This window comes from Scophthalmus maximus, chromosome 16 (genome assembly GCF_022379125.1).
Source record: "Scophthalmus maximus strain ysfricsl-2021 chromosome 16, ASM2237912v1, whole genome shotgun sequence".
In the NCBI taxonomy this organism is placed as follows: domain Eukaryota; kingdom Metazoa; phylum Chordata; class Actinopteri; order Pleuronectiformes; family Scophthalmidae; genus Scophthalmus; species Scophthalmus maximus.
Window position 1 is genome coordinate 5,597,548 of NC_061530.1, and position 23,306 is coordinate 5,620,853.

The 23,306-nt window shown below is 43.5% G+C and overlaps 1 protein-coding gene across 1 annotated transcript in view; it reads right to left on the reverse strand.

Annotated features, from left to right (window-relative positions):
- The window catches only part of dnah9 (dynein, axonemal, heavy chain 9), a 129,531-nt gene that overhangs the window by 36,489 nt on the left and 69,736 nt on the right, over positions 1 to 23,306 (reverse strand). Inside the window, exons 50-64 of the mRNA XM_035612880.2 lie at positions 22,126 to 22,322; positions 19,752 to 19,914; positions 19,349 to 19,472; positions 18,110 to 18,252; positions 15,533 to 15,694; positions 15,063 to 15,296; positions 8,256 to 8,336; positions 7,440 to 7,619; positions 6,653 to 6,883; positions 5,519 to 5,713; positions 4,331 to 4,450; positions 2,378 to 2,566; positions 1,596 to 1,831; positions 1,382 to 1,504; positions 361 to 565 (exon numbers count right to left, since the gene is read on the reverse strand). Of these exons, the coding sequence (XP_035468773.2) occupies positions 361 to 565; positions 1,382 to 1,504; positions 1,596 to 1,831; positions 2,378 to 2,566; positions 4,331 to 4,450; positions 5,519 to 5,713; positions 6,653 to 6,883; positions 7,440 to 7,619; positions 8,256 to 8,336; positions 15,063 to 15,296; positions 15,533 to 15,694; positions 18,110 to 18,252; positions 19,349 to 19,472; positions 19,752 to 19,914; positions 22,126 to 22,322 (2,583 nt within the window). The remainder of the gene's footprint in view (positions 1 to 360; positions 566 to 1,381; positions 1,505 to 1,595; positions 1,832 to 2,377; positions 2,567 to 4,330; positions 4,451 to 5,518; positions 5,714 to 6,652; positions 6,884 to 7,439; positions 7,620 to 8,255; positions 8,337 to 15,062; positions 15,297 to 15,532; positions 15,695 to 18,109; positions 18,253 to 19,348; positions 19,473 to 19,751; positions 19,915 to 22,125; positions 22,323 to 23,306) is intronic.

Consider the following 23,306-nt stretch of genomic DNA (forward strand, 5'->3'; position numbering starts at 1 on the left):
GGAAGTCTAATTTCCAGAACATCTCACGTTCCACATGGACGTGTCACACTAACAAGGGCGCAGGCATCCGGGGTCCCAGTCTCCCTTAGGGCAGAATCCAAAGCCCCTTAATTATCACAAATCCACTTAGTTTGCCGTTAATCAAAGGCACAGGCTGACTGTTGTGGAATCAAAGGGCCTGAGCATGAAGCAACCTTTCGTGATTTTCAAAGAGAGAGTGTTTTCTAGCGCCCGGAGAGTGTGACAGGCACTTCCATGTCTGCTCAGGTTCACTTCGACAATTCCTGCGACACAGTGGTTGAATATCTCCGTCAGGTTAGTACCTCTCCCCGCCCTCCACTGACACTCTGACTGCCTCACCTTGAGCGTCTCCAGGTCTGGCCTCTCCATGCTGACCACGGCGGCGAGCAGTTGGTCCTCCAGGCCGTCTCTGGTCACGGTGAAATTGATCAGTGTGCACTGGGCCTGCAGTTCCGGCTGGTAATGAGGGTTGGCGAGCTTGGTGTGCAGGATGAGGCGGAAAGTGGGGTTGTACTCGCACTCCTTGTCGCCAATCTTTATGGACCTGTGCGGGTGAATGAGGAACGGAGATTTCTGAAGTAAAGATTCTGATGCCGCCGAAGCAGACACCAGTTAATGGGATTTCCTCCTTCACAGAAATCCTACAATGATCCGTCTCGTCTTTCAAAAGACTCCCCATACTTTCCTATTTCCATTCAATATTTTCCCCATTGTCAGCAAATCCAATTATAAGTGCTAAACCAAAAAGTCATTACTCCCTGACTACTTTCTGACTTCCCTGCTCTGTTTGTGGCTCTCAACCCCTGAGCACATCCACCATAAATCTTTACAGGGCCAGTGTGCAGGATTCAGTGGCGTCTAGCGGTGAGGTCGCAGATTGCAACCAACCCTTTCCAAGCGCGTATGAGAACTTTCAGGTACCGAAAACACACAAAACATCCCCTCTAGAGTCGGTGCTGGGTTTTTCCATCCTGGGCTACTGTAGAAACATGGCAGTGCAACCTGAAGGACTCTATGGAAGAGGAGCGACTCCCTATCTGGACATGTTTTGGACATGCTTCATCATACAATCATTATTTTCAATGGGTTTCATATTGGATTTTCTTTGTATGCATTTATAGACTTTGTTATTTGAAATCTAACCCCTGCAGTAACACGTCATTAAATTGAATGCAAAGGATTTTGTTTTTTATTTCACAACTGTCAACGGAAATGTAAAAAAGATGAAGAATCAGGGCAACGGTTTAATACTTGACAGTTTCAATAATGCAGACACATTTCAGCCAGTGCCAAAGCAATACTGAGATTGGATACGCAACACAATGTATATCCTTTTTGTAAAGCTCAGGATGTCTCTTACCTGCCCTTCTTTATGGTTTCTCTGCCCAGCAGAGGTCCAAGAACAGGATCCAGGTTTTCCTCCAAGTTCTCAATCAGAACCACGCTACCTGCTGCCAGTGCTCTTTCGATGGAATCCAGGTACCTTTCAGGGAAAAAAAAAGGAGGAATTCATCTGTCCAAAACCGTGTCCAACACAATAACGTTTTTTTGTATTCAACCATGAAGCCTCTTACCCTCTCTGTCCGATACGGATGACAAGCAGGTTCTCACTATATCTGTTTTTGATCCACTTGATGCCCTGCAGCTGGGGGTCCACCATGAGGGGCCAGCGCTGGCAGGAAGTGAGAATGGTGGCGTTCTCGGTGGACATTCTGTCAGCGGGCAGGCCCTCATTTTGCCAAACGGCAATGTCGGCATCGTCAGTTAGCATGGTCAAAGGGTCCAGGTCAGCGGTCACTGGGATGGGAACCTTACAGATGACATTGGCGAAGTTTGAATCATGTGTATCACTGTTATGGATTTACTTGAAAGTGAAACAAAGTGTTTAGTTAGCTTCAGAGATACATGAGCAGTTTCTTCTTCTTGTTCTTTCTTTTTCACCTTTTCTCCAAATACAATGTTATCCTTGACTTTGGCATTTACATTTACTGATCTGGCTTTTATTCAAAGCAACTCAGGGACCAGGCCAAAGTGTAGGAGATCAGCTAAAGTAGCCTTCAAGAGGTATTTCAAGACAGAGACGGGCGCCCCTGCTCTGACAGCATTTGCCAGCATGTTCCGCCATTGAGTTAGTACAACTGAAAACAGTCTGGACTGTGATTATCCTGGCAACTGATAAAAGGACTATTGTGATGCAATCAGACACTGAAGTAATCCTGTTTACATTCTTTCATTTGCCACGATTTCCTGGGTGTTTACAGAACACCGTGGGTGTTTATTTGAATGGTTGTCTCTGGAGTCTGTTTAAAACATGTCCGATCGTTCATCAATTTTTGATCTGTCCACTACTTCTGACCTGCAGCTGACTGAGATAAGGCCTCCAGGTGTCGTCCATGAGCTGCAGCCTGTAGCGTTTGGTGAAATATCCCAGGTAGGAGATGAAGGCAGTGATGAGGAGGACGTCCCCACACAGAGTCCTCTCCTGTATCTTGAAGTTTTCCACGGCCTCCGCCCAGCGAACTTTCTCGGATGCCAGACCTCCCACCTGAAACACAGCGACACAGACAAAAGAGATTTATTTTTCTTTTACTTCACAACACCAAATTCCCCTTGGAGTATCCTGTAAAATCAAATCTAAATTAATCCACGTCTGCCGTCGTCGATGCACAAACCCATGAACATCAGGAAATCTCCCGAACAACAACTCCCTGCTACCTTCAAGTCCTCTTTTTATTAGATTTTCATATCCTCTCATCACCTCTCTGCTCGTGTACCAACACCTCCAATCTTTACCGCAGCAATGATCCAATTTCCCCTCGGGGATCAATAAAGTTCACCTTAATATCTCATCTCTTCTAAACTTGGGAGGCCGCACACTTTGGTAGAGACTCAGAACGTGGAAGCACTGCTCACTTGAGCAAGTTCACTTTATTTACATCGATTCTTGTGATTGAGTGGCCAGAGTACAAGCCCTTGTTCTTGTTTTGCTCTCATCAGGCCCTTTGGAAGCTTCTTTTTGAATAATTGAGATCATCATCCCAACAGTGTCAACAACACCTAACTTAATTCTGCTGTGGTCAAAATTTGACTTTATGTGAGTGCATGTGTGTAAACATATGTATTTTGTACAACATACATCTATTTCAATTTTGACGAGGGAAGTTGTGAGAAATCCTCTAACTGCATGATGTTCTTTGTTTTCATTTATAATCATGTTTACTGTATATGTCAGTGCTTGGGAAGTTAAAGTCCTGCATTTAAAATGCTAATTCAGTAAAAGTACTGCAGTATCATCAACGAAAAATACAAATGGCACCTGTGAGTGTTATGTTGATAATATATCATATTGGATAATCATAGCTGCTGCATTTATGTGTAAGTTGCCTTTTTGATGTTGCTCACATTTAGTCAAGATGCAACATTTTATGTACTGTTGTGTGGTTAAAATTCAAAACGATGTAGCTATCAAATGCTGGTGACAAAGGTTGTATGTAAAAAACATATTATCGTCTAATGTGGCTTGGATTGTACCTCATTTGCTTCGGGACAAAAGCGAAAAAAGCTAAGTGAATAAATGTCAAATATTACTTTATAAAGAAGTTGTGAACAATATTATTTTTCTGAAATGTCGTGAAGTAATAATATGAGCAGCAGTACATAAGTAGAAGTAGCATAAAATGGACATACTGAAATAATGTACTTAGTTACTTTCCTCCACTGGTATATGGTCTTAGTTTAGTTGTTCACAAAATATACAAAACACAAAGAATACAACATTTACAGAATATTTTAACCATGTAGCTAAATTGATCAAATTATTTGATTCATTTTTCAAAAGCCTTTTTCAAAAGTCAATCTTGCACACAGTCCCTAATTTAAACTACTACAGTAGGTATTCAAGGTTCCAGGCTTCACAGTCAGATCATGAGATGCAACATCAGCAAAACTTTATCCTGCACTGCCCTGTGTTGTCTGTGTATTTTTGATTGGAGAGAGTTAGGACTGAAAGGACCTTGCGTGAAGATTGTGGCAAACTGTCAAATGGGTGGTCAGGGAGGGGCTGAACTTTAGTTTTAGATAGATAGATCGATCGATAGATATAGATCTGTATGTAGCGCATCTGTTTGTACCTAAATATCTTCAATACCCCTAAACAAGTAGAAAAAAAAGGAAGAAATAGCTAGGCCAACAAACAAATAACAATCTATATCGGAGGGAAAGAATGTGGCACAGCTCAGTAAGAAAGTGAGTTAGTGTGTGTTATAAGGAAGCTGATGCTCTGTGTGACCCCCCCTGTTGCCCTCCTCACCAGACGGTTGGCCAAGGAAATGGTGCTTGCGGTTGATTCTGCTTCCTGTTGGCACTTGAGCTTCTCACCAGTGGCTTTGTTGTACTGGGCTGTCAGCTTGGCCAGGTTCTCATCGAGGCGCTGATAGGCCACACACACACACACACACACACACACACACACACACACACGCAGAAATGGAGAAAAATTGGCACTTGTTTAAAATATGGCATGGTCGTGAAGAATCCTCAAAGACAGAAAAGAAAGATGACTAAAGTCTGCCTAAGAACGAAACTTGGGAGTGCGTGAGAAGTTGGCTCAAACCTATCATTCCTTCCGCTATGGATTTATTTGGCATATGGAAGCAATTAGCACAAGGACAAACAGGATTAATCGGTGGAGAGGCACACAGGTTCAGTAGATTAGTTTGAGGATTGCTAATTCCCCTTGGCTCCGAGCCCTGTCTCCGCTCGACCGATCTGACTGAGGGCTGAAAAATGACAGCGAGAAGCCATGCTGGGTCTTACCAACAGTCATCGCTCTGCACTCTGAGTGCCGACCACCGCTCTCTGGTGGGGCTCTCTCGTGCTCCGATGTGCTGAATGTCAACGCCACTGAGAAACAATTATTTACTGGCGCTTTTGTCAATGGCGTTTTTTAAGTCTGATGGATTTGGGTTTAGATTAATGAACAGTAAAATCCTTTAATAGCACTTACACCAGCTTTGTATTGATGGAATGCTGTTGGTATGTCATTACTGGCATTGCTCGTGTGTCAACTGTCACTCAAGCCTTGATAAAATAATTCATATCCTGAATTTTGGCTCCAGCTCATGGCGTCTGGTTGTTGTTTTTATTATGTTTTGATTTCTGTAGCATCAACTTTTTATTACACTGCATATCTTCAGGGTACGATTGATAGTGCAGTGGTGTCTCAGAAATCTTTTATTGCTAGGTGCTGAGACTGCCGGCTTTTAAAAGTCTTGTTTCAGCCACACAGTTTTTTTGTTGTGAGCACACTTTACTGTTATTCAGTGCATTTTTCTGTCAAAGAAATTACTAGAAGGCAAGAACTGTCATGCACCTATTTTAATGGCTATCATTTTTTTCAAGAAAATATCATCTGGACATTAGTTGTCTTACTTTGACATAGATAATTGGCATATAGCACATCAACGCCTCAACAACTCAGTCCAACACGATGGCTTACAGTGATCTTGCTCTTGATGGTGGCGAGCTTCTCCTGTGCAGCAGCCAGATCTGCATTGGCCTTGCTCAGAGCCTGGCGCTTGGGCTCCACCTCGCAGTACACCTCGTAGAATTTGACAATGTTCACAACCCAGGAACAGAGACCCGCCGCGGCCAACGACTTGGAAGCCACCAGTTCTGGTTCGAACTCTGGGTCCTGGAGAAGACCGAAAGGGACAAATGAAAAATAAAACATATAACAGTCCAGCAGGGGGCTGGAAATATATGTACTGCTATGCTCCCATGCAAAAGCATCAACTACATATTTGGACGTGAGTTAAGACCAGAATGTCTTTCTGACATTTGGTTCTAACCGTAACAGCCACCTAAGCCTCGACTTCACTTAATTAATTCACTAGTTAGCTGTGTTACCTAACCATAACATGTAAAGCACAGTATAGGTTTATCCATTAAGCATTTGTCGTGAAAATGTTAAAGGGAATGTGCAAGCAAAATGCAGTAGCTGCTGTAAACAAACAAAATGAGATCCTCTTAGGTTTGTTTACCTGAAACAGGAGCTAATGTGGCGAACATTACACTACTACTACAGGATTATATTAAAAAGCTAATATGTGCGATACTCGTCAGAAAAACTATTATCAGTTAGGCAGCAATGCCTGCCTATATCAAGTTTTCTATTATTTTTTATAGTTTTATATTAGGTAATATTATCATCCCCGAGTTACTTTATCTGCTGGAATGGGTGCCAATTAAAGTTTTTCATTTTAAAACCATAGTTAAAATCATAGGTGTTTATGACAAAATGTGAAGTCACGTTACATCAATCTGGAAACTGAATGTGGGTGGTGTACGCTGTGAATTTAGTCAGAAGTTTGGCTTTATCTGCTGCACTGACATACCTAGTTTCTGCTCCAGTGAACTTCATAATCAGGGGCGGCTGTTGAATTTGTAACGCTTAATTAACTGGTTGATTTTCTCTGGCTGTCATTTGGACACTCGGCAGCCATAATGTGTTACTGTCATTGCAATCACGCCCCTGCTCAATTTATGACTTATTAGTTGAACTTGCCTTGCAGAAGACATGGCGCACTGTTTGCGTTGACTTTAAAGAATTGGGGCTAATTGAAACGCTCACATTCAGGTAAGGCTGAATAGCTTTAAGGCAAGCCTCTGGGATGTTCTCTTTCTTGAAGTTTACAAGGGCATCCAGGAACGCGTCCACCTTGGCCATCATCGCCTTTGCAGCCTTCCAGCTGCGGTCCTTCGGGACTTTCCCACGCGGCGCCATCAGGACCATAACTGCCGCTGTGACGTTCGTCACCGCTAACACCGGAGAGCCAAACGACTTCAACTCCGTCAAGTTGTTCTGACATTGAAAAGACAGGGAAGCATGGATGAAAAATTAAAGGGTTATGATTTAACTGAGTTTGAACAACCGCATATTCCTGTGGTCTGCTTGGGGGGGGGGGGGGGGGGGGGGGGGGGGGATTAGAATAAAGGAAGAGGAACCTGTGCTGACTTTGAGAAGACAACAGAGAATACTAATTAGAGCATCTTTAGAGAGCTCCAAGCAGTGACTGAACTGTCTGTTCAGCTTGTTTGAGCAGAGAGCACCTTTTAAACACAGAGGGTGTTTTTTGAAATCCCCTAGGCTGCTCATAAACCTACACGGGATGAAAAGATGAAGTGAAATGCCCTCAGAGCATGGAGAATACATTATTTTCCGCAAAATCCCAGCTAAATCCTGTGATTCAATCATCAGGTCAAGGCCTGTGTGGACATAACTTATTCCGCTGAAGCTGGAAAAATGAAATCAAACAGAAAAAAGAACACAGACCCTCTTAAACTAGAACAGAACTAAAGAGAGAAAAGTATGATTGAGCAAATCAATAAGACACAGCAAGGGAGGGAGAGTAACCGACCTTATTAAGAGTATCAAGGGCACCCTGAGCAGCCAGGAGAGCTGGTTCGGCCTTGGCCAAGTCCCGCTCACAGTCTCTCTGTTTACCGGTGACCTCCACAGCGAAGACCGCCACCTTTTGCTCTTCCTCGTCAGCTACCGCCTTCTCCTTGGACACCTTGTCGGTTTCTACCCCGACCACCTGCGGACAGGACGCACCCAGTTATGGTTGGGTTAATGGTGCAAGTTCAGTCAGAGGCTGAGAGCTCTCACAGCATGGATGTACTGCGCAAAATATCCTTTCAAGCAAGCCATTCAGCAGCATTAACTAAGGAAGAGACAAAAAGAGGAATTGCAAGGGACTTATAATGTAACTACAAAATCTGCAGTAAGCAAAATTCAAATTTTGACAAACCCAGATCAGCAGTAAGAAAAGTTCAGTATGCTAATATTTACCCCTCCGACCTTACGGAGATCGATCTATAGGAAAAGCTAAAAGCAGATCAAAGGCTTAAGTCCACGTGTCCCTGGATTTCTCATCTTCTACTGAGCCGTTTCTACATCTAACACCAGAAATCTATCCAAGGGTTATCCAGGGACATCATTTCTGGAAGGACGAGCTGGTGCTGATTTTTTTAATTTTTAATGTCATTTCACGTCTTTGAGCACCAAATGTGAACTTGCATTCCCCTCCTTCGTTAAGCAGCCGAACTCTCTGAGACAGATATAGCGAAACCTGGGCAAATAAAACCAAACTCTAGACCACACCAGACGTAGTGTAAGTGGGAAAACACCAACACTAACTGATAGTTTGTGTAGTGGGAGAGCATGTTCTTGCCTGAATCAGTTCGTCTGCATCCTGGTTCTTCTGCGTGAGTTCCACTTCTTGGGCAGCCAGCTTGGCCTTGAGGTCATCCACCTAACAGAGAATGAGACATGGAGGACAGGAGGTCAGGGAGATGAGACGGGTCTGTAGGTCTGGATGAATGAACTCGAGATCATATCCAAAAGACCCTGTAGCAAAGAGACTTTACCTTTTGATTGTTATTAACTTTGCAAAAACTTCTAAAATCATATTTTCACTCGGTTATTATCCAAAATGGCATTTGCAATATAATTTACATAATTGTATCTATTTAACATTTATTTAAAATTAAGTTGTACTGTATGCGAACGTGTGTATGTAGTTGTACCCTTCAGACTTGAAGGTGTCTTCTGCACAGCAGTGGTGGTACTTATTGTCTATAGTTTTCCGGTATTTGCATGCTATTGTAACATGTTAATTGTTCATACATGTATAATGTTGTTATTGATTTTAGAGCCAGTGTGGAACTGAAGGATGTCATATTGTTCCATTTCAGTCACATCAGTCACATTGGGCAGTTTGAGTGCAGGGCTGTTTGTCATCTTTTTCATGTTTTGCTGCTTACACACCAGTGAGATACCTGCCCATTAAAACGTTTCTCGATCTCTACAGGTCAAAACATGTCCGATGTCAATCCTTTCCAAAAAGGAAATTGCCCATAAGTCCAACCGTCACTGCAATCAACTTTGTCCTCTACACACACACCATAGTTCTTTCACATCCAATAGATCGTGGGAAAAATCACAGCAATTAACAATGTATGTGTGCGCATTGGCTTATCACTTTATTGGCTCATACCTCAACATTTACTTAAGAATCAAAAGACTTTGATTTATTAAGTTATTTAGACTTTGGTGACAAAGAGGTTAACTTTGGCTCAGACAAGGACCAAATGTGGTTCTGATTGTGACCCAGGTGAAACAAAATATAATACATAAAAAATACATAATTATGCTAAACATGAAGCGATATGGCCAAACCGCACATGCACCGGACGGGGAGAATCTCCGCTGCACGCCCATATCAACCTGTTTCACCTATACAAAAATAAATTAAAAGCAACTTACATCAGCATATCGCCAAAGCACGATAACTGTACATGTCCACGATGTCCAAATTCATGTTAACAACTCAAGCTACATAACATGAGAAAGTTTTGAGTCCACAGATTCCCACGGTGCGTTTCTTATAACCCTACGACCCTAACCTTAACCGGCAGCTTTTTTTTTTTTTTAATGAATCATGACAAATATTATTTGTCATCTTGATGTAGGGAGGCCCCACATTTTTTTGGCAGCCTTACACTATTCTATCATGAGTCTCATCAATACAATTTAAGTATACTTCAGTCAATATTTCCAAACCCTTGACTGGTCTAACATAACCATGAATCAAATCTTAGATCAATTGTAGCTGTGACACGTCACAAAAACATCCTACAATAGCAGCACCTTCCATTGCATTAGCTTTTTTTCTCTTTTCATAAGCCTGCCATTGACTGCAAAGTATTTACTTTTGCTAATTATTTTTGAACGGGGAATATTAATAAACAGCACTGAAGTTTTTTTGGGGGGGTTTTGTTTTTATCAATGATCACTCCTGGGCATTTTTTTGTATGGTAGACACGATATTTACTCCGAAGATACTTTGTTGAAAAAACATTTTCTGCACGTGATAAGTTTGTGATTGGCCTCTCGACTCTAATGAGAAAGAAACTAGCTGAAGTGACTCGACTTTTTCGTGCCTATTTGGGGCGATTGGTTTGCTACCTTCTTTTGAGGGCAAAAGGCCAGAACACGTAAATTGCACCTATATTCAATTCAATTATATTTAATTTGTTTAGCGCCAAATCACAACATATCGTCTCAAGGCACTTTACATAGTGGGAACGAGGCATCATCAGATAACAGAGAAAACCCGACAGCTCCCCATAATTATGAACCCAATATTTATTTTCACTGTTTGTATTGTTGGATATTATGAGTGATACGACTGCTGATCAAGCTGAAAGGCAATAAGCTTCACACAGGTCCTGCGTTGCCCTGCAAAGCTGTGCCAGGACCATGCACATGACCTTTTAGCCATTATCGAAAAATACAGTCTGTCCAATAAGTTAAAGGGGCAGAAAAAGATGAATGGCATGCATATCTGTGGGGACAAAAATTTCAACTTTAGGATCAAGAACTGCTTTCAGCACACACACACACACATGCGCACAGACCAAGGACAGCCATAAAGAGAAATTAAAGCTGTTACAACCTCCTCATAACTCCCCGACAAATAGGGCTCTGCATCACCGTCCGACTCCATCAAAATGTTGCACTTGGGAAATAAAAACAGACTATTTTTCATGCCTGTCTTTCAGCTAATTAACAAACAGGAAATCAGGCCGGGGGGAAGACAGTCCTTTCGGGTTGCGACGATTCCACACAAAAGATTCAGTCGAACATTAGACGAGCACCAAGTGAGCCATCAACATGATGAATAGGTGGGGAGGGGGGAGGGGGGGGCGACTAATTGGTGGGAGACATGGGTGAGATTCAATACATCTGGGCCTCTGTGTTTATCTACTGCTGATGGAAATCAAGGCTGTCTCTCTGCTCCCTGACTGTCTTTATAAAACAGCCCACTACTGCTGCTACTGCTACTACTACTACTATTATCATTACAAGAACTACTACTATTACTACTATTACTAATATTACTACAACTGCTATCACTTCCTCTGCCTCTCTGCCCTCCTACTACTACCACTACAAATGCAAACACGACTACTACTACTACCACCACCACTATTACTACTTCTACCCCCACTACTGCTACTACTACAACCGCTAGTACTACTATAACTATTATTACCACAACAACTGTGGGTACGACTAATGTTATTATCACTACAACTGCTAACACTACTACTACTACTACTTCTACTACCACTACTACTATTACCAACACTACAACTGCTAGTACTACTACTATTTTTTACTTCAAGAGCCCAATACCACTTATGCTGCAACAAATACAACATTTAGGTGCACCAAAAAAAATCGGACCTATTATACCTTTTCTTGACAGTTCCCATATACATTGGTTATGTATTAATACATTATGGAAATAACTGTAAACAGGAATAAAAGGTGCTTTTTCAAGAGGATGATTTGAGACCAAAATTTAGCATATGCGACCAAAATGGTCACACTCTGAAGCCCTGATATTATTAGTTATATACTATCACTAGTCTTAACAGTACAGTACTACTACTACTACTACTACTGCAACTATTACTATTATTCACTTCTACTGGTACAGTTAGTCACTATCCCTTTACCACTCTTGATCTTGATCTGATTAATCCTACTACTACTAGTACGACTGCTATGATTACAATTTGTGGTTCTACAAATATTTTCAGTGGTAATACTTCTGCTACTATGAGCACAACATTGTCAAAAAGACTGCTAGTACTCTGTGTGTGCATGTGTGTATTCACACACACACACACACACACCACAGTACTAGCCAAGACTAAAGCAGCCTAAGGTAGGACACAACCTCCACAATGTTGAAGAGGGAAAAAAACACATGGAACTAATGTGTCCTCTGGGGAGCAGATGACTCATACACTTATACAGCATCTCTTACAGTCCACCCCAACACACGCGCACACGCGCACACATGCACACACGCACGCACACGCACACACACAAACAAACACACACACACACACACATACACACACACACACACACACAGACAGAGATCCATTGCTCCTGGTCCTTGTTTATCATGACCACAGCAGCCCCTGGTGAGCCATGGATCCTCTTGCACAGAATGTTAAATAACACTACTTATAGTTGTGTGGCCATCAGTGTGGATGCACTACCACACACAGGGCGCATTAACAGTGGCTTGCTGCTGTAAAGTGTGTGCTCTCTAATTAGAGGACTCCTCAATTACCATACAGCCTCTCTATTTGCGCGCGTGTGTGTGTGTGTGTGTCCTACAGGGAAAGGAGCGATATGGGTGCGATGGGAAACAGCAGAGGACACCGTGGCTTCCAATACATTGACGTCACCTACAGTGTCTGTGTACGAAGGTGTTTATGCATGTGCCATTTTGCGCGGGTGGCCGTGTGGGCATGTTTATGCAAAGCAGTGACTATGCATGGTATGTAAGAGGGAAACTGTAAGAGTGTGTGTTTTCACAGTCCGGTGTAGTCGACCATTTATAATGAGGGCCGCTTCCCATACAGACCCAGCGTTGCATTATTCATGGCTCTCATCGGCAAAATGTGCGTGGATGGTAAACATCCAAACAAATGGATCCGAGTGAAGATATTTGAGGTGGAAACATGAGATGATGCAAAGAAACATTTCACATAAAATAGAATAAAAAGGACAAAAAGTCAATCAGATATTTTTCTACTCTCCATGTACAGTAGCTCAGCAGGGATAATTGACGGTGTATGGCATAGCAAAGGAATGCTCCCTACTGATCTGTTTTCTCCGTCCTGTCATTTTGTTCACCGTCGTCCACCATTTGTCTAAGTCATCGAAGGGGGAAACACAAGCTCAGTGTTTACTCCAACAGATTTATCGCTACCATCGTTTCCCGTCTGATAACTTGTCTGCAAACTGCTGCTCTTTTGTCAAACAGGTTTTGCCCCGACAGAGGAGGTTAAATAGAAGTTAACGGTGCAAAGCATATAATAAGCTCCGTCATCATCCTCCAATTTGGACTCCGCAGCCCTCCATAGGTCAGCGCTGTCACGGCAGCTTGCTACTGGTCCACGGCTCACGTCTGACTGTTCACAGAAGTTGGACTAATCAAACATTCGCGCAAATTAATTTCCACTTCCTCCAATTAGATCCTCAGCGTGCAGCAATTCCATTTCACTCTCCAACTTCACATTTTCAAATGCTGGTGTGATCAGGCTTTAATACAAAGACGAGAACGGACTGTGACTACCACTATTGTTCAAACTATCTCCACGGCGACTTCTACGACTACTGTTACCTACATACGTATATTATCTACACTTCCTACCAATAATATATAGTATAATGGAAAGGAAATGATTTGCCATACTAAAATGAAACCATATGCGTAGCATTAAAGTCAAATAATAAAAAGAGAAAGAAAAAGAAAAAAGGTATCTGTAAAAACAAAACAAAAACAATTGAGGACTCTAAAGCTAAATATGATCATACTAAGCTCACATATAGAAAAGACAAACAAGGGAACGTTCACAAAGTAACATGCAGTCTGGTAGCAACATGACAGAGATATCTATTAGTCAGTTAGGACAGAGATTCTATAAACATTAAAGTGTCTAAATGCTCTGGAACAGATACGATGACTTTCCGCACAGAAGAGAGTTAAAACTTCACTGCAGGAAACAGGCTCTGGGTCCCTTAAAGCTTTGTACACAATTATCGAAGTGTAGAAATGGCTTGTCAAAGACGGTGACAACGGGCACAAAGAAGCCTGAGATCAGTTTGATGAGGGAAGCATTTGTTCGGTTTCGTGTCTGCAGAAATCTGCACAATTTAGTTGAGCTGCAGCTCGAGCATTACAGCAGGACAAGGTGATGAAGTAGCCCAGTGGGTCATTAAAGCATGTGCATTTGTTCTTACTCTATGTCAAAAGACGACAAAGCTTCAGCACACTGAGATGTAGAAACACTTCTGTCTACTGTACGATATTTCAATTTTGCATCCTAAATCAAGAAGTGCTGCCGTGATTCTGAACTGTCATTGTTTTTCACTTTGCCACTGTGTGAATCATCTAAAGTTTGGGCTATTTTTCAATCTGCTTCCTGTTATGTTCAGAATTGTGGTTATTGTGACGATGGGTCGCATTAACTTGACACTCCGACAAGTGCTTCTCCGACAAGTACACGCGCCGAACCAACAACGCACCATTCGCAGCGAGTTTGGTCACATCTCCCTTTCATTCAAACTCAAGTTGACAAGTAGATCTGAAAGGACTTCTGTAAAGCTGAGGTTCATTTGAAAAGCCTCGTGCCGCTTGCCCTGATGTGTACAGAGGTGATTGCAGAGTCAGCACAAACCCTTATCACAACAGATTATGAGAACCAGAGCCAGATGGAATAGTGCTGAAGTTTTTCTTAAATGTGAGAAAAATAGTTCAGTATAAGATAATTAAAAGTTTACGCACAGGACACACGCTTTCATTCATTTACCTCAAAGTCGTACAAGCTTTCGGGTTAATCTTTAGGGTTGATAGACAATCTATTTGGAGCTCCCTCCCTGTTCTTGAAAACAGAACAATTATACCATGGACAAATTTACAAGACCAGGTCTGGAGCTTTTGGTTATTCCAAATGATCTTCTTCAGCAGATGTTGGCCCCATTGTCATGTAATTGCACATGCTCAAATGTCCAGTGTTTTTATTTACGAAGAACATAAAGGATTCCCCACTCATGTCAGGTTAAAATATGCAACCAGATTAAAATTTGAACTTAATTAAAATAAGTCAGAATGTGAGCACAGCAGCTGCTAAATCAAGACCTGAGGTTGTAATGTCTAAACTAAGCTGCCCAACTGCTCAGGTCGTGAGTTCTGCGATGTAGAAGTATCGAGTCATTGGCCCCAAAATCAGAAAGTTAATTAGTTGCAAACATTTTTTCAACATTACAGATGTAGCTTGGTTCGATTTCCCTGCCTCTGATGGGTTGAGATACTGCTGTTTTTGAGGAGGTGAAGGGAAACGCATCTTTTGATGTCATCCATAAAGCGGATGCTGATGGGCGGTACCTGAGCGGAGGTGCTGTTGAGCTTCTGCAGGCCGTTTTCCAGCCGCTCAGTCTTGGTGGTGAGGTCTTTGCTCTTCTGACCCAGCAGACTTTGATACAGCTTGATCTGCTCCAGGAACGACTTGGGCGTGGTGTAGTTGTAGCGCCGCTCGTTGACCAGGTACTCCTTGGACGTCTGATTCACATTCATGTGCACGTACGCCATGAATTTACTCACCGACTCCTTCACTTGAGGCTGTGAGGAATTACAAGTCATGGAGATGGTTACTTTAGCATGAAAAGCCGACGAGTCTGCAGATTTAACGGGAAAGTAATATTCCCTGAGGCTTAGGCCGTGGATCTAATTTTGTAAGGTTTCCGGTCTTGCTCTTGAAATTAATATCGCATTCATTGTGTCACGGTGCCTGACATTTGAAATTATGTTTTCACAGAGCGGATAACGTTTTAGCGGCTGCTGTGAGCTGAACTCACGTCGATATTCTCCGTCTCCTCGAGGAACCTGAAGCTGACCGACTCCAGCGCCTCCTGTGGCCACTCGTGGAACCAGTCGATCGCCGTGCAGTTCACCACCGCAGGGAACTTCCTGCTGCGAACCCTCAGTTTATTACCCACTGGAGAGAAACACAGAGCCACCTGCAATATACACACACAAGATAGATACACACACACACACACACACACACACACACACACACACACACACACACACACACACACACACACACACACACACACACACACACACACACACACACACACACACACACACACACACACACACACACACACACACACACACACACACACACACACACACACACACACACACACGCGCGCGCCAAGGTCAAACAAAATTGAGAGTAAAGTCTGATACAGAAGCCAGATCGCGGCCGTTTCCTCTCAGTCAGATGGAGAAAAGAATTCTTGCGCTGATTGGCACTTCCTCAGGGTCAAGAGGGAGAACGGAAAACTGTGCATTAATTATTTGCAGCTACATCATTAAGCAAATAAAGCCCGCAGCAAGCATGTGGATTAAAAGTGCGTTGAGCTGCGGGCCGTGTCGGACTGATTTTCACCGTCGGAGACGAGCAGCTGGCTTGTTGAGACGCTCAGCCAGATGCTCAGGAGCATTAGACTGAAGAGGCAAACACACAGAGGGCCAGGGACACGACTAATGACAATCAACTGTGGGGAATTGGACAACAATGTTATTCTACATTTCCTGTTCTAATTTGTTGTGCACGCTGACTCACTTAGCTGCCTCCATCAGGAGGGGCTCTATGTTTCATTAAAATACCTTCAGGTTCAACTTGTACACACTGTAGAAACCAAAAACTTGACTTATTATGATCTTTTAATAAAGTGAATGGAAAATAATTGAATGGCTTTGTAAACTTCAGCGGAGTACTTGCTTCGACTAACTTCATGTGGCCTTCAATACTTAATTTAGCAGGGGGTTTCAAGACAAGTTGTTCCGGGCTCCTCCACTCTGTGGCCGAAGTGTCCTTGGGCAAGGCACTGAACCCTGACATTTTTAAGGTTCAGTGTCTTGCTCAAGGACACTTCAGCACACGAAAACTGAAGGAGCCGGGGATCGAACCATTGCTTCTTGTAAGTGGATGACCCCTCTCTACCTCCTGAGTCGCAGCCATCTGAGGAAAACCATCGAGGACCATATGGAAAACGTATGGAATATACTGGGTTAAATTCCCCCAGACCCTGGTGAGCAGTGGTACTAGAGTCCTTAGTATTTAGAGCTGAAAGGGTTATGTTTTAATAATTATGACAGATAAATGATCAGAACAAAAGAGGATTTGTTGATTTTCTTCAAAGCTTGAGCAAAGATTGCAAAATAAAAATAAAAATTGCTGTAAAGTGGTGCAGTAAGTATTTTTTCCCAACCATTTTTACAGTGTACACACATTTCACTCAACTTCTCCAAACACGGGGTTTCCTAACTTCGTTCAGCTTGTCAAAACAAAGCCGTGGCTACATGTGGCCCCTTGTCACAGGCTGCGTTACTGTGCATGCACGCGACCCTCAGGCCACATGAGCTGCCGGGCCCCAGAAAGTCAGATCCCTTTCACCCTGTTCTTTCCCCTCTCCACAATGCCTGACATGAAATATTACATAGCTCAAGGTTTTAAGGCGGAGCTGTATCTATTTTTATTATTTCCTGTGCCAGGAATTATCTGACACCCATTAAAAAGTGACAACTTCTGAGGTCCTGACCTCTACAATGGGAACCGCTGCTCCACTGATACTAGCCCTCATGCTTTTTCATTGTTGGCCTTTTGCCAACCGATTCTCAGCGCGCAGAGTTACACGCAGGGACACACCCTCGGCAAATTCCATGCCAACACAGAGAGTGACAACATCTTTCTAAGTGAGCGGCTCTTTCCTTCCAGACAGACTGATTTTGAGACAGAGAACCAAACAGTGAGAGATTTACTCTTTACAAGCCCGTGCCCATGGAAACGCCTTCCTCATTTATTCACTCTCAAACTCAGGCTTGAAAGCTGGGAGCCAGGCAGGGGTGGAGGATGTGGGCGGTGGTGGTGGTGGTGGTGCACACTGTAATAATGATAGGATGTGCAACCCCCTGGAATCCCTCTCTCCCCAGGGGGAACAAAGTGTCTTCACGTCGGTGAAAATTATCTACAACTACGCTGGCAGCTCTTCTGCTCACGCTGGTGATTTGTATTTTCTGCGTCTGCCGCTTCCCGACGCATTCAGGTTCATCTGAAAATGTCAGAAAAGACAATTGTCTGGGGAGAGACTTCATCATAGGACCAGATGTTTCTCCAAGTCTGAGGGTTGTTGTATTTTGGAACGGCAAATGAGAGTGTGGAGCAGCATGCTACTGCTACATTACGGGAGGATGGAGATCAAGTACAGACGCGGTTCTTTGAGAGAGATTAATGTCAAACTTCCCCCCCTGAGGAAAACCACTGAGAACGACTTTTTCTAGATGATCGGTAGCGAAATTCCACGGTAACAAACAAAAACCGCACATCTCTTTGTCCTGCACTTGTCAGACTGGTTCACCTTGAGTTGTCTGCGAACGCGGTCGATGAAGAACTTCCAGCAGTTCTCCCTCGAATCCATCAATCCCGAGGCGCGGACCTCTGCCCTCATGTTGCCAATGATGGTCTCCATCTCGTCGTCCGGGAACAGGTCCGGAATCTCTCCTTGAATGGATGAAGTGATGCACATTAACACAGGGAAGACGACCGCGACTGAAGGCCGCAACCCCGATGTTTTCTGTGAACGAACCTGTGAGAACTCTCTCAGTCTTTCTTATCCAGTCAGGATGTGAACCGACACTGAGACTATAGGTGTTTTAACAGAGCCGGGGGCAGCAAGGGTTCATACAGAGGGCTTGCTAAGCAGAGATGAGAAGAGCGTGGAATGTGTACGTCGACGTTCTACACCATAGTCTGAGTTCAGATGTTTGTACTTAAGTGCCCCCCCCCCCTTTTTTTTTATTCTTCCAGTTGCTTAATTTCAAATTGCTCAATTTTGGCCCTAATGCTTCCTCTCATCAGCACAAATGCTCCTCTGGATTGCTCAAACCTGCTCTGGCGTGAGATCGGAAAAAAACAACAACAAAAAACATGACAAAGTGAAAGCCATCGTGGCATTCAGACGGGATAGCCGTGTCATTTCACATCGTCACTCAGAACATTGAGTTCACGCAGCTGCCCGCCGAGCCAATGTCATTTTCTTACTTTCATCTGCAGGAGCAGTTTCAGGGAGGAGTTTGTGCTTTTCATGTTAAAATCTAAGAAATATGCTGATCCAAGTGACGACGGTCAAATTCAAAACAACCTCTGGCAAATGATGTCAACATTTCTAATCTTGAATCTTAGTTTGATGGTTGGTCAGTAGACAGTGAGAATATCCCCTCAAAAATATTCTAATACACAAGTGTGTAACTGTCTGCGCACGCCACTGTGTTTTATAGCTGCAGTCATTTTACAATGTCAGGACATATAACACATAACTCCAACACTGGATAGTGTGTATTAATTCTAAATGTGGGTTGAGTTTGTGTTACATTCACAAGGGATAAATAAAAAAATGCATACCTAAAAAATGTGTACCACAGAATCCAGAGCAAAACGAGGGAGCTGATGATGACCAGTTAAAAAAGGAAAGGATGCAAATGCATCACGTGGCACGGCGTGATTGCGGCTGATCAGTGATTTGTTGCCTAAGGCAAAGCAAAGGCATTTCTCCAGCTGCGAAGCGTGACGTGCAGTAATTAGCGAAGCTTGCTGTTACCCGATGCCAACAGATCGTTGACCAGAACGAGGAACTTCTCATCTGACACTTGGGCATCGGTCATCAGCAACACGGTGCCAATATTCTTCACGCCAGCTTTCATGTAAAGGGCTGCCAGGTCGGCCTGTGTGACGGGGGGAGAGAGAGAGAGAGAGAGAGAGAGAGAGAGAAAAAGATGGAGTGGGAGGGTGACACACGTAATGAGATTGGGCAGTGAGACCTGAATCTGTGAGGATGCTGTATGGATAACCTCCACTGTGTTTACATACCATATGGATTATGTCTCAAACTCACAGCCATGGTTAAGTTATCAACTTCTTAAGACATTATATGAGACTAACTGATTGGCTGCTGTTTTTTTTTGTTGCAGCGAGGCATGTTTGATGTGTAATCCCTCACACACCTTCAGGTCAGGGATGCCGTAGCCCTTCCTCAAGGTGATCTGGAAGACCTCCAGATTGGAGATGAAGGCGGCCAGTCGGGTCAGACTCTGCTTGCCGCTCCCGCCCACTCCGACCAGCAGCGCGTTGCCCCGCGGAGACTCCAGGATTCGGTTAACGCGGCAGCTGCATGTGGAGGTGCAGACAGCCGGGGGAGGGAGGAAGGAGAAATGTGAGGGAGACGATCTGACTCATAATGCAAACAGCGAGAGACCAACTACAGGTAGCCTCTGCCTCTCGCTGCTTGCTTACATACAGCCCACCTCCGTCACCAGCCCTCTTCATTAAGCTGCGACACAATGAGGCGTGTTAAACACTGGACTCAGTTGTACTGCGCTCCTGAGAATCCCCATGTCTCCTTGTTAAAACAAGATGAATCATCTCTTCATTTTGAACAGGTAAAATGATCTCCTTTTCGTTTCTGTTGCATCATTCTAAAAGGAACAAACTAACACACTTTCACTGATACTTCAACTGCTGCCACGTCTCACTTACACTGCTCACACTGCTTTGGTTGTATTAGTGTTTTCTTTTGATTTCTACTAATTTATGATAAAGTTTATGGTTGAACTAAAATATCAAGCCTCAATTACATTTCTTCGCCATGAAGGCTTGAAAACTACATTTTAGCAATTAATGACAGATAAAAATATATATATACATATATATATATGTATATATATACATATATACCAACCAATGTATCGGTATTGGAAATTTTGTGCTCCCCAATATCAATATCGGCATCGGCCCCCATAAATCCATATCGGTCGGGTTCCAGCAAATACTCCAGAATCTCTGACTGAACTGTATCTGCTTTCATCATTACCAGCTCAGCTGACATTCAACTGGCATGCTCTTCCGCCGCTTTCATCTCATACACCTCCAACGGCTTTCAGTCACGTGACGACGCATCTGCTTTCACTGAAATGTCAGTTTGCTCATCAACTTGCACTTCAGCTGCTTTCATTTCACTTTCACTGACGCCGACAGTTCAACCGCTTTCTCTTTAAATGCTATTTAAACTACATACATGCTGAGCGAACTGACCCCTAGACTTCCCACAAATCCTAAACCGCGCAGTTGCATGATCCCGCTCCGACACTGCAGCTGCACTACGCGTCACTTTTTACACTCTTAACTTCCGCTTCAGCTCAATTTAACTCCCTTAATATTTCACACACCTACAATTTCCAATGCAGGCCAGCACACTTTAAATTCCATTCAGAATAAATATTCAGCCTTTTGTACATTCATTCGATACCTTACTCAAGCTACATTCTACTGTATCTGCATTATGGAGTATTCTTCACCATGCCTACAAGTTACAAGAGTGCGGAGGAATAGATGAAAAGACCAAACTTTTCAAAAATAATTTGGTAGAGGTTTTCCTTACGTGACTTGTGAATGCTAATATATGGAATACATATTATCTGCTGTAGTCAGGTTTATCTTTAAAAGATCAAGCAAGCGTATATTCATGCAGACTGCAGGGATTTCTCCCTTAACCTTCCCTTTTCTAAAGAAACTAGTTCCATCTACGGAGGACCAAAAGTAATAGGGAAATATATGAATTTTACTCAATAAAATGATGAACTTATGGTGCTCCATATGCACCTAGTTCAACACAGCACATTATCTTTGATTTTATTAAAGCTCCTAAGGCTTTAGTAATTGTTCACATCACTTGTGGATTAAGGCTGGGTTATCCTATATTTTTATTTTAATCGATATCAACAAATCTCTTGAAAAGCCCGAAAACTAACAATGTGTAAATTTGTCTGTCACTACCATCTACCCTTAATGTTGCTTTCAGCCCCAAATCTTTCAAATCCGCTCACAAACACCTTCTTTCATTTTCTGTTTTATTTGACTTTAAACTGTGTATTTGGGGACTGTGGTTCAATGCATATTTGGGGCTCCGCTGTACGTGTACGTGTACGTGGGACTGGGTGAAAGTGTGAGTTTTCATTGTGATGAAAGAACGTCAGGCTCATTGACGTGTTGTTGTTTCTCTATGACACAGAGGAATAAGACACAGCTCCGGATCCTTGGATCTGGGCTTTGTTGACAGAACACGACCAGACCTTCCTACAGATTAAGTCACCTGTCGGTCAAACTCCACCTTCTGGCCCAAACGCATTTCTTCACTCAACCTGCACCATGCGCTTCTGTTAGCCTGTCACGATGCACAACCTGCATCGTGTTGTTTTATAGATTGTCCTGTCTGCTTTTGACAGTCTGTAAATGGAACTGTTCCTAAAACACCTTCCAGTTGACACCAGTTCCCCCCCCCCCCCCTCCCCCGGTCCCTGGCGTCTGAAACCTCCCACTCACATGTGAGCCATGGCGTCCTCAAACAGCACCAGGTTTAGCGTGGCATTGACGTCGTTGTAGTTGTCCAGCACCTCCAGCAGGGTTTTATTGAGGGTGCTCCACGATTCCACGGCCAAGTACCTGGGCTCCCCCTGCCCCTGGGAGAAGTGGCAGTACATGTTCATCTGCTTGGTCTGCTCCAGAGTCTCGTCCATGTCCTTAGGGAGGGACACACACACACACACACACACACACACACACACACACACACACACACACACACACACACACACACACACACACACACACACACACACACACACACACACAGACAGACAGACAGACAGACAGACAGACAGACAGACAGACAGACAGACAGACAGACAGACAGACAGACAGACAGACAGACAGACAGACAGACAGACAGACAGACAGACAGACAGACAGACAGACAGACACACACACACACAGACACAGACACAGACACAGACACAGACACAGACACAGACACAGACACAGACACACACACACAGACACAGACACAGACACAGACACAGACACAGACACAGACACACACACACACAGACACAGACACACACACACACACACACACACACAGACACACACACAGACACACACTCACACTCACACTCACACACACACATTGCAGTGGTAAACATACGAATAAACACGCTACCCCTTCAGCATAACATTAATGTTAAGCTTAAACCGTCTGGACAGGGACACAGCTGAATATCACAGCTGCGCCGCGGGTGACCTAGTTCATTTTCACCCAGGCCACTGTTGGGACCCCAATTATTTCACTGGAGAGATTCTGTGTGTCCCTTACGGATGCCCGCCCGCTCTGTTAAAGTTCCACTGGCGTGAAGCTGCAGTAGGTGTGATGAATGAGGCATTTTTCTACAAAATTCACGTATAATTCATGGTCCGGTGCAGTCTTCGCTTCCATTGGATCCAGAGCACTTGCTCAAAGTGCCGCGGGCTATAAAGATATTCTTGTTTGCGTGTAAAAAAAACATATAGCACGAAAACAGGCTGCACATTGCTCACTGGCACCGGCGCAAATTGTCATGAGTTTACAGAAGGTGCCAGCTTTAAGTAATGTATTCTAGGGTGGGCAGGATTATTATCCTCCTCCTCCTTCTCTTTCTGTGGGCGTCTGTACACATAGACTTGTCAGG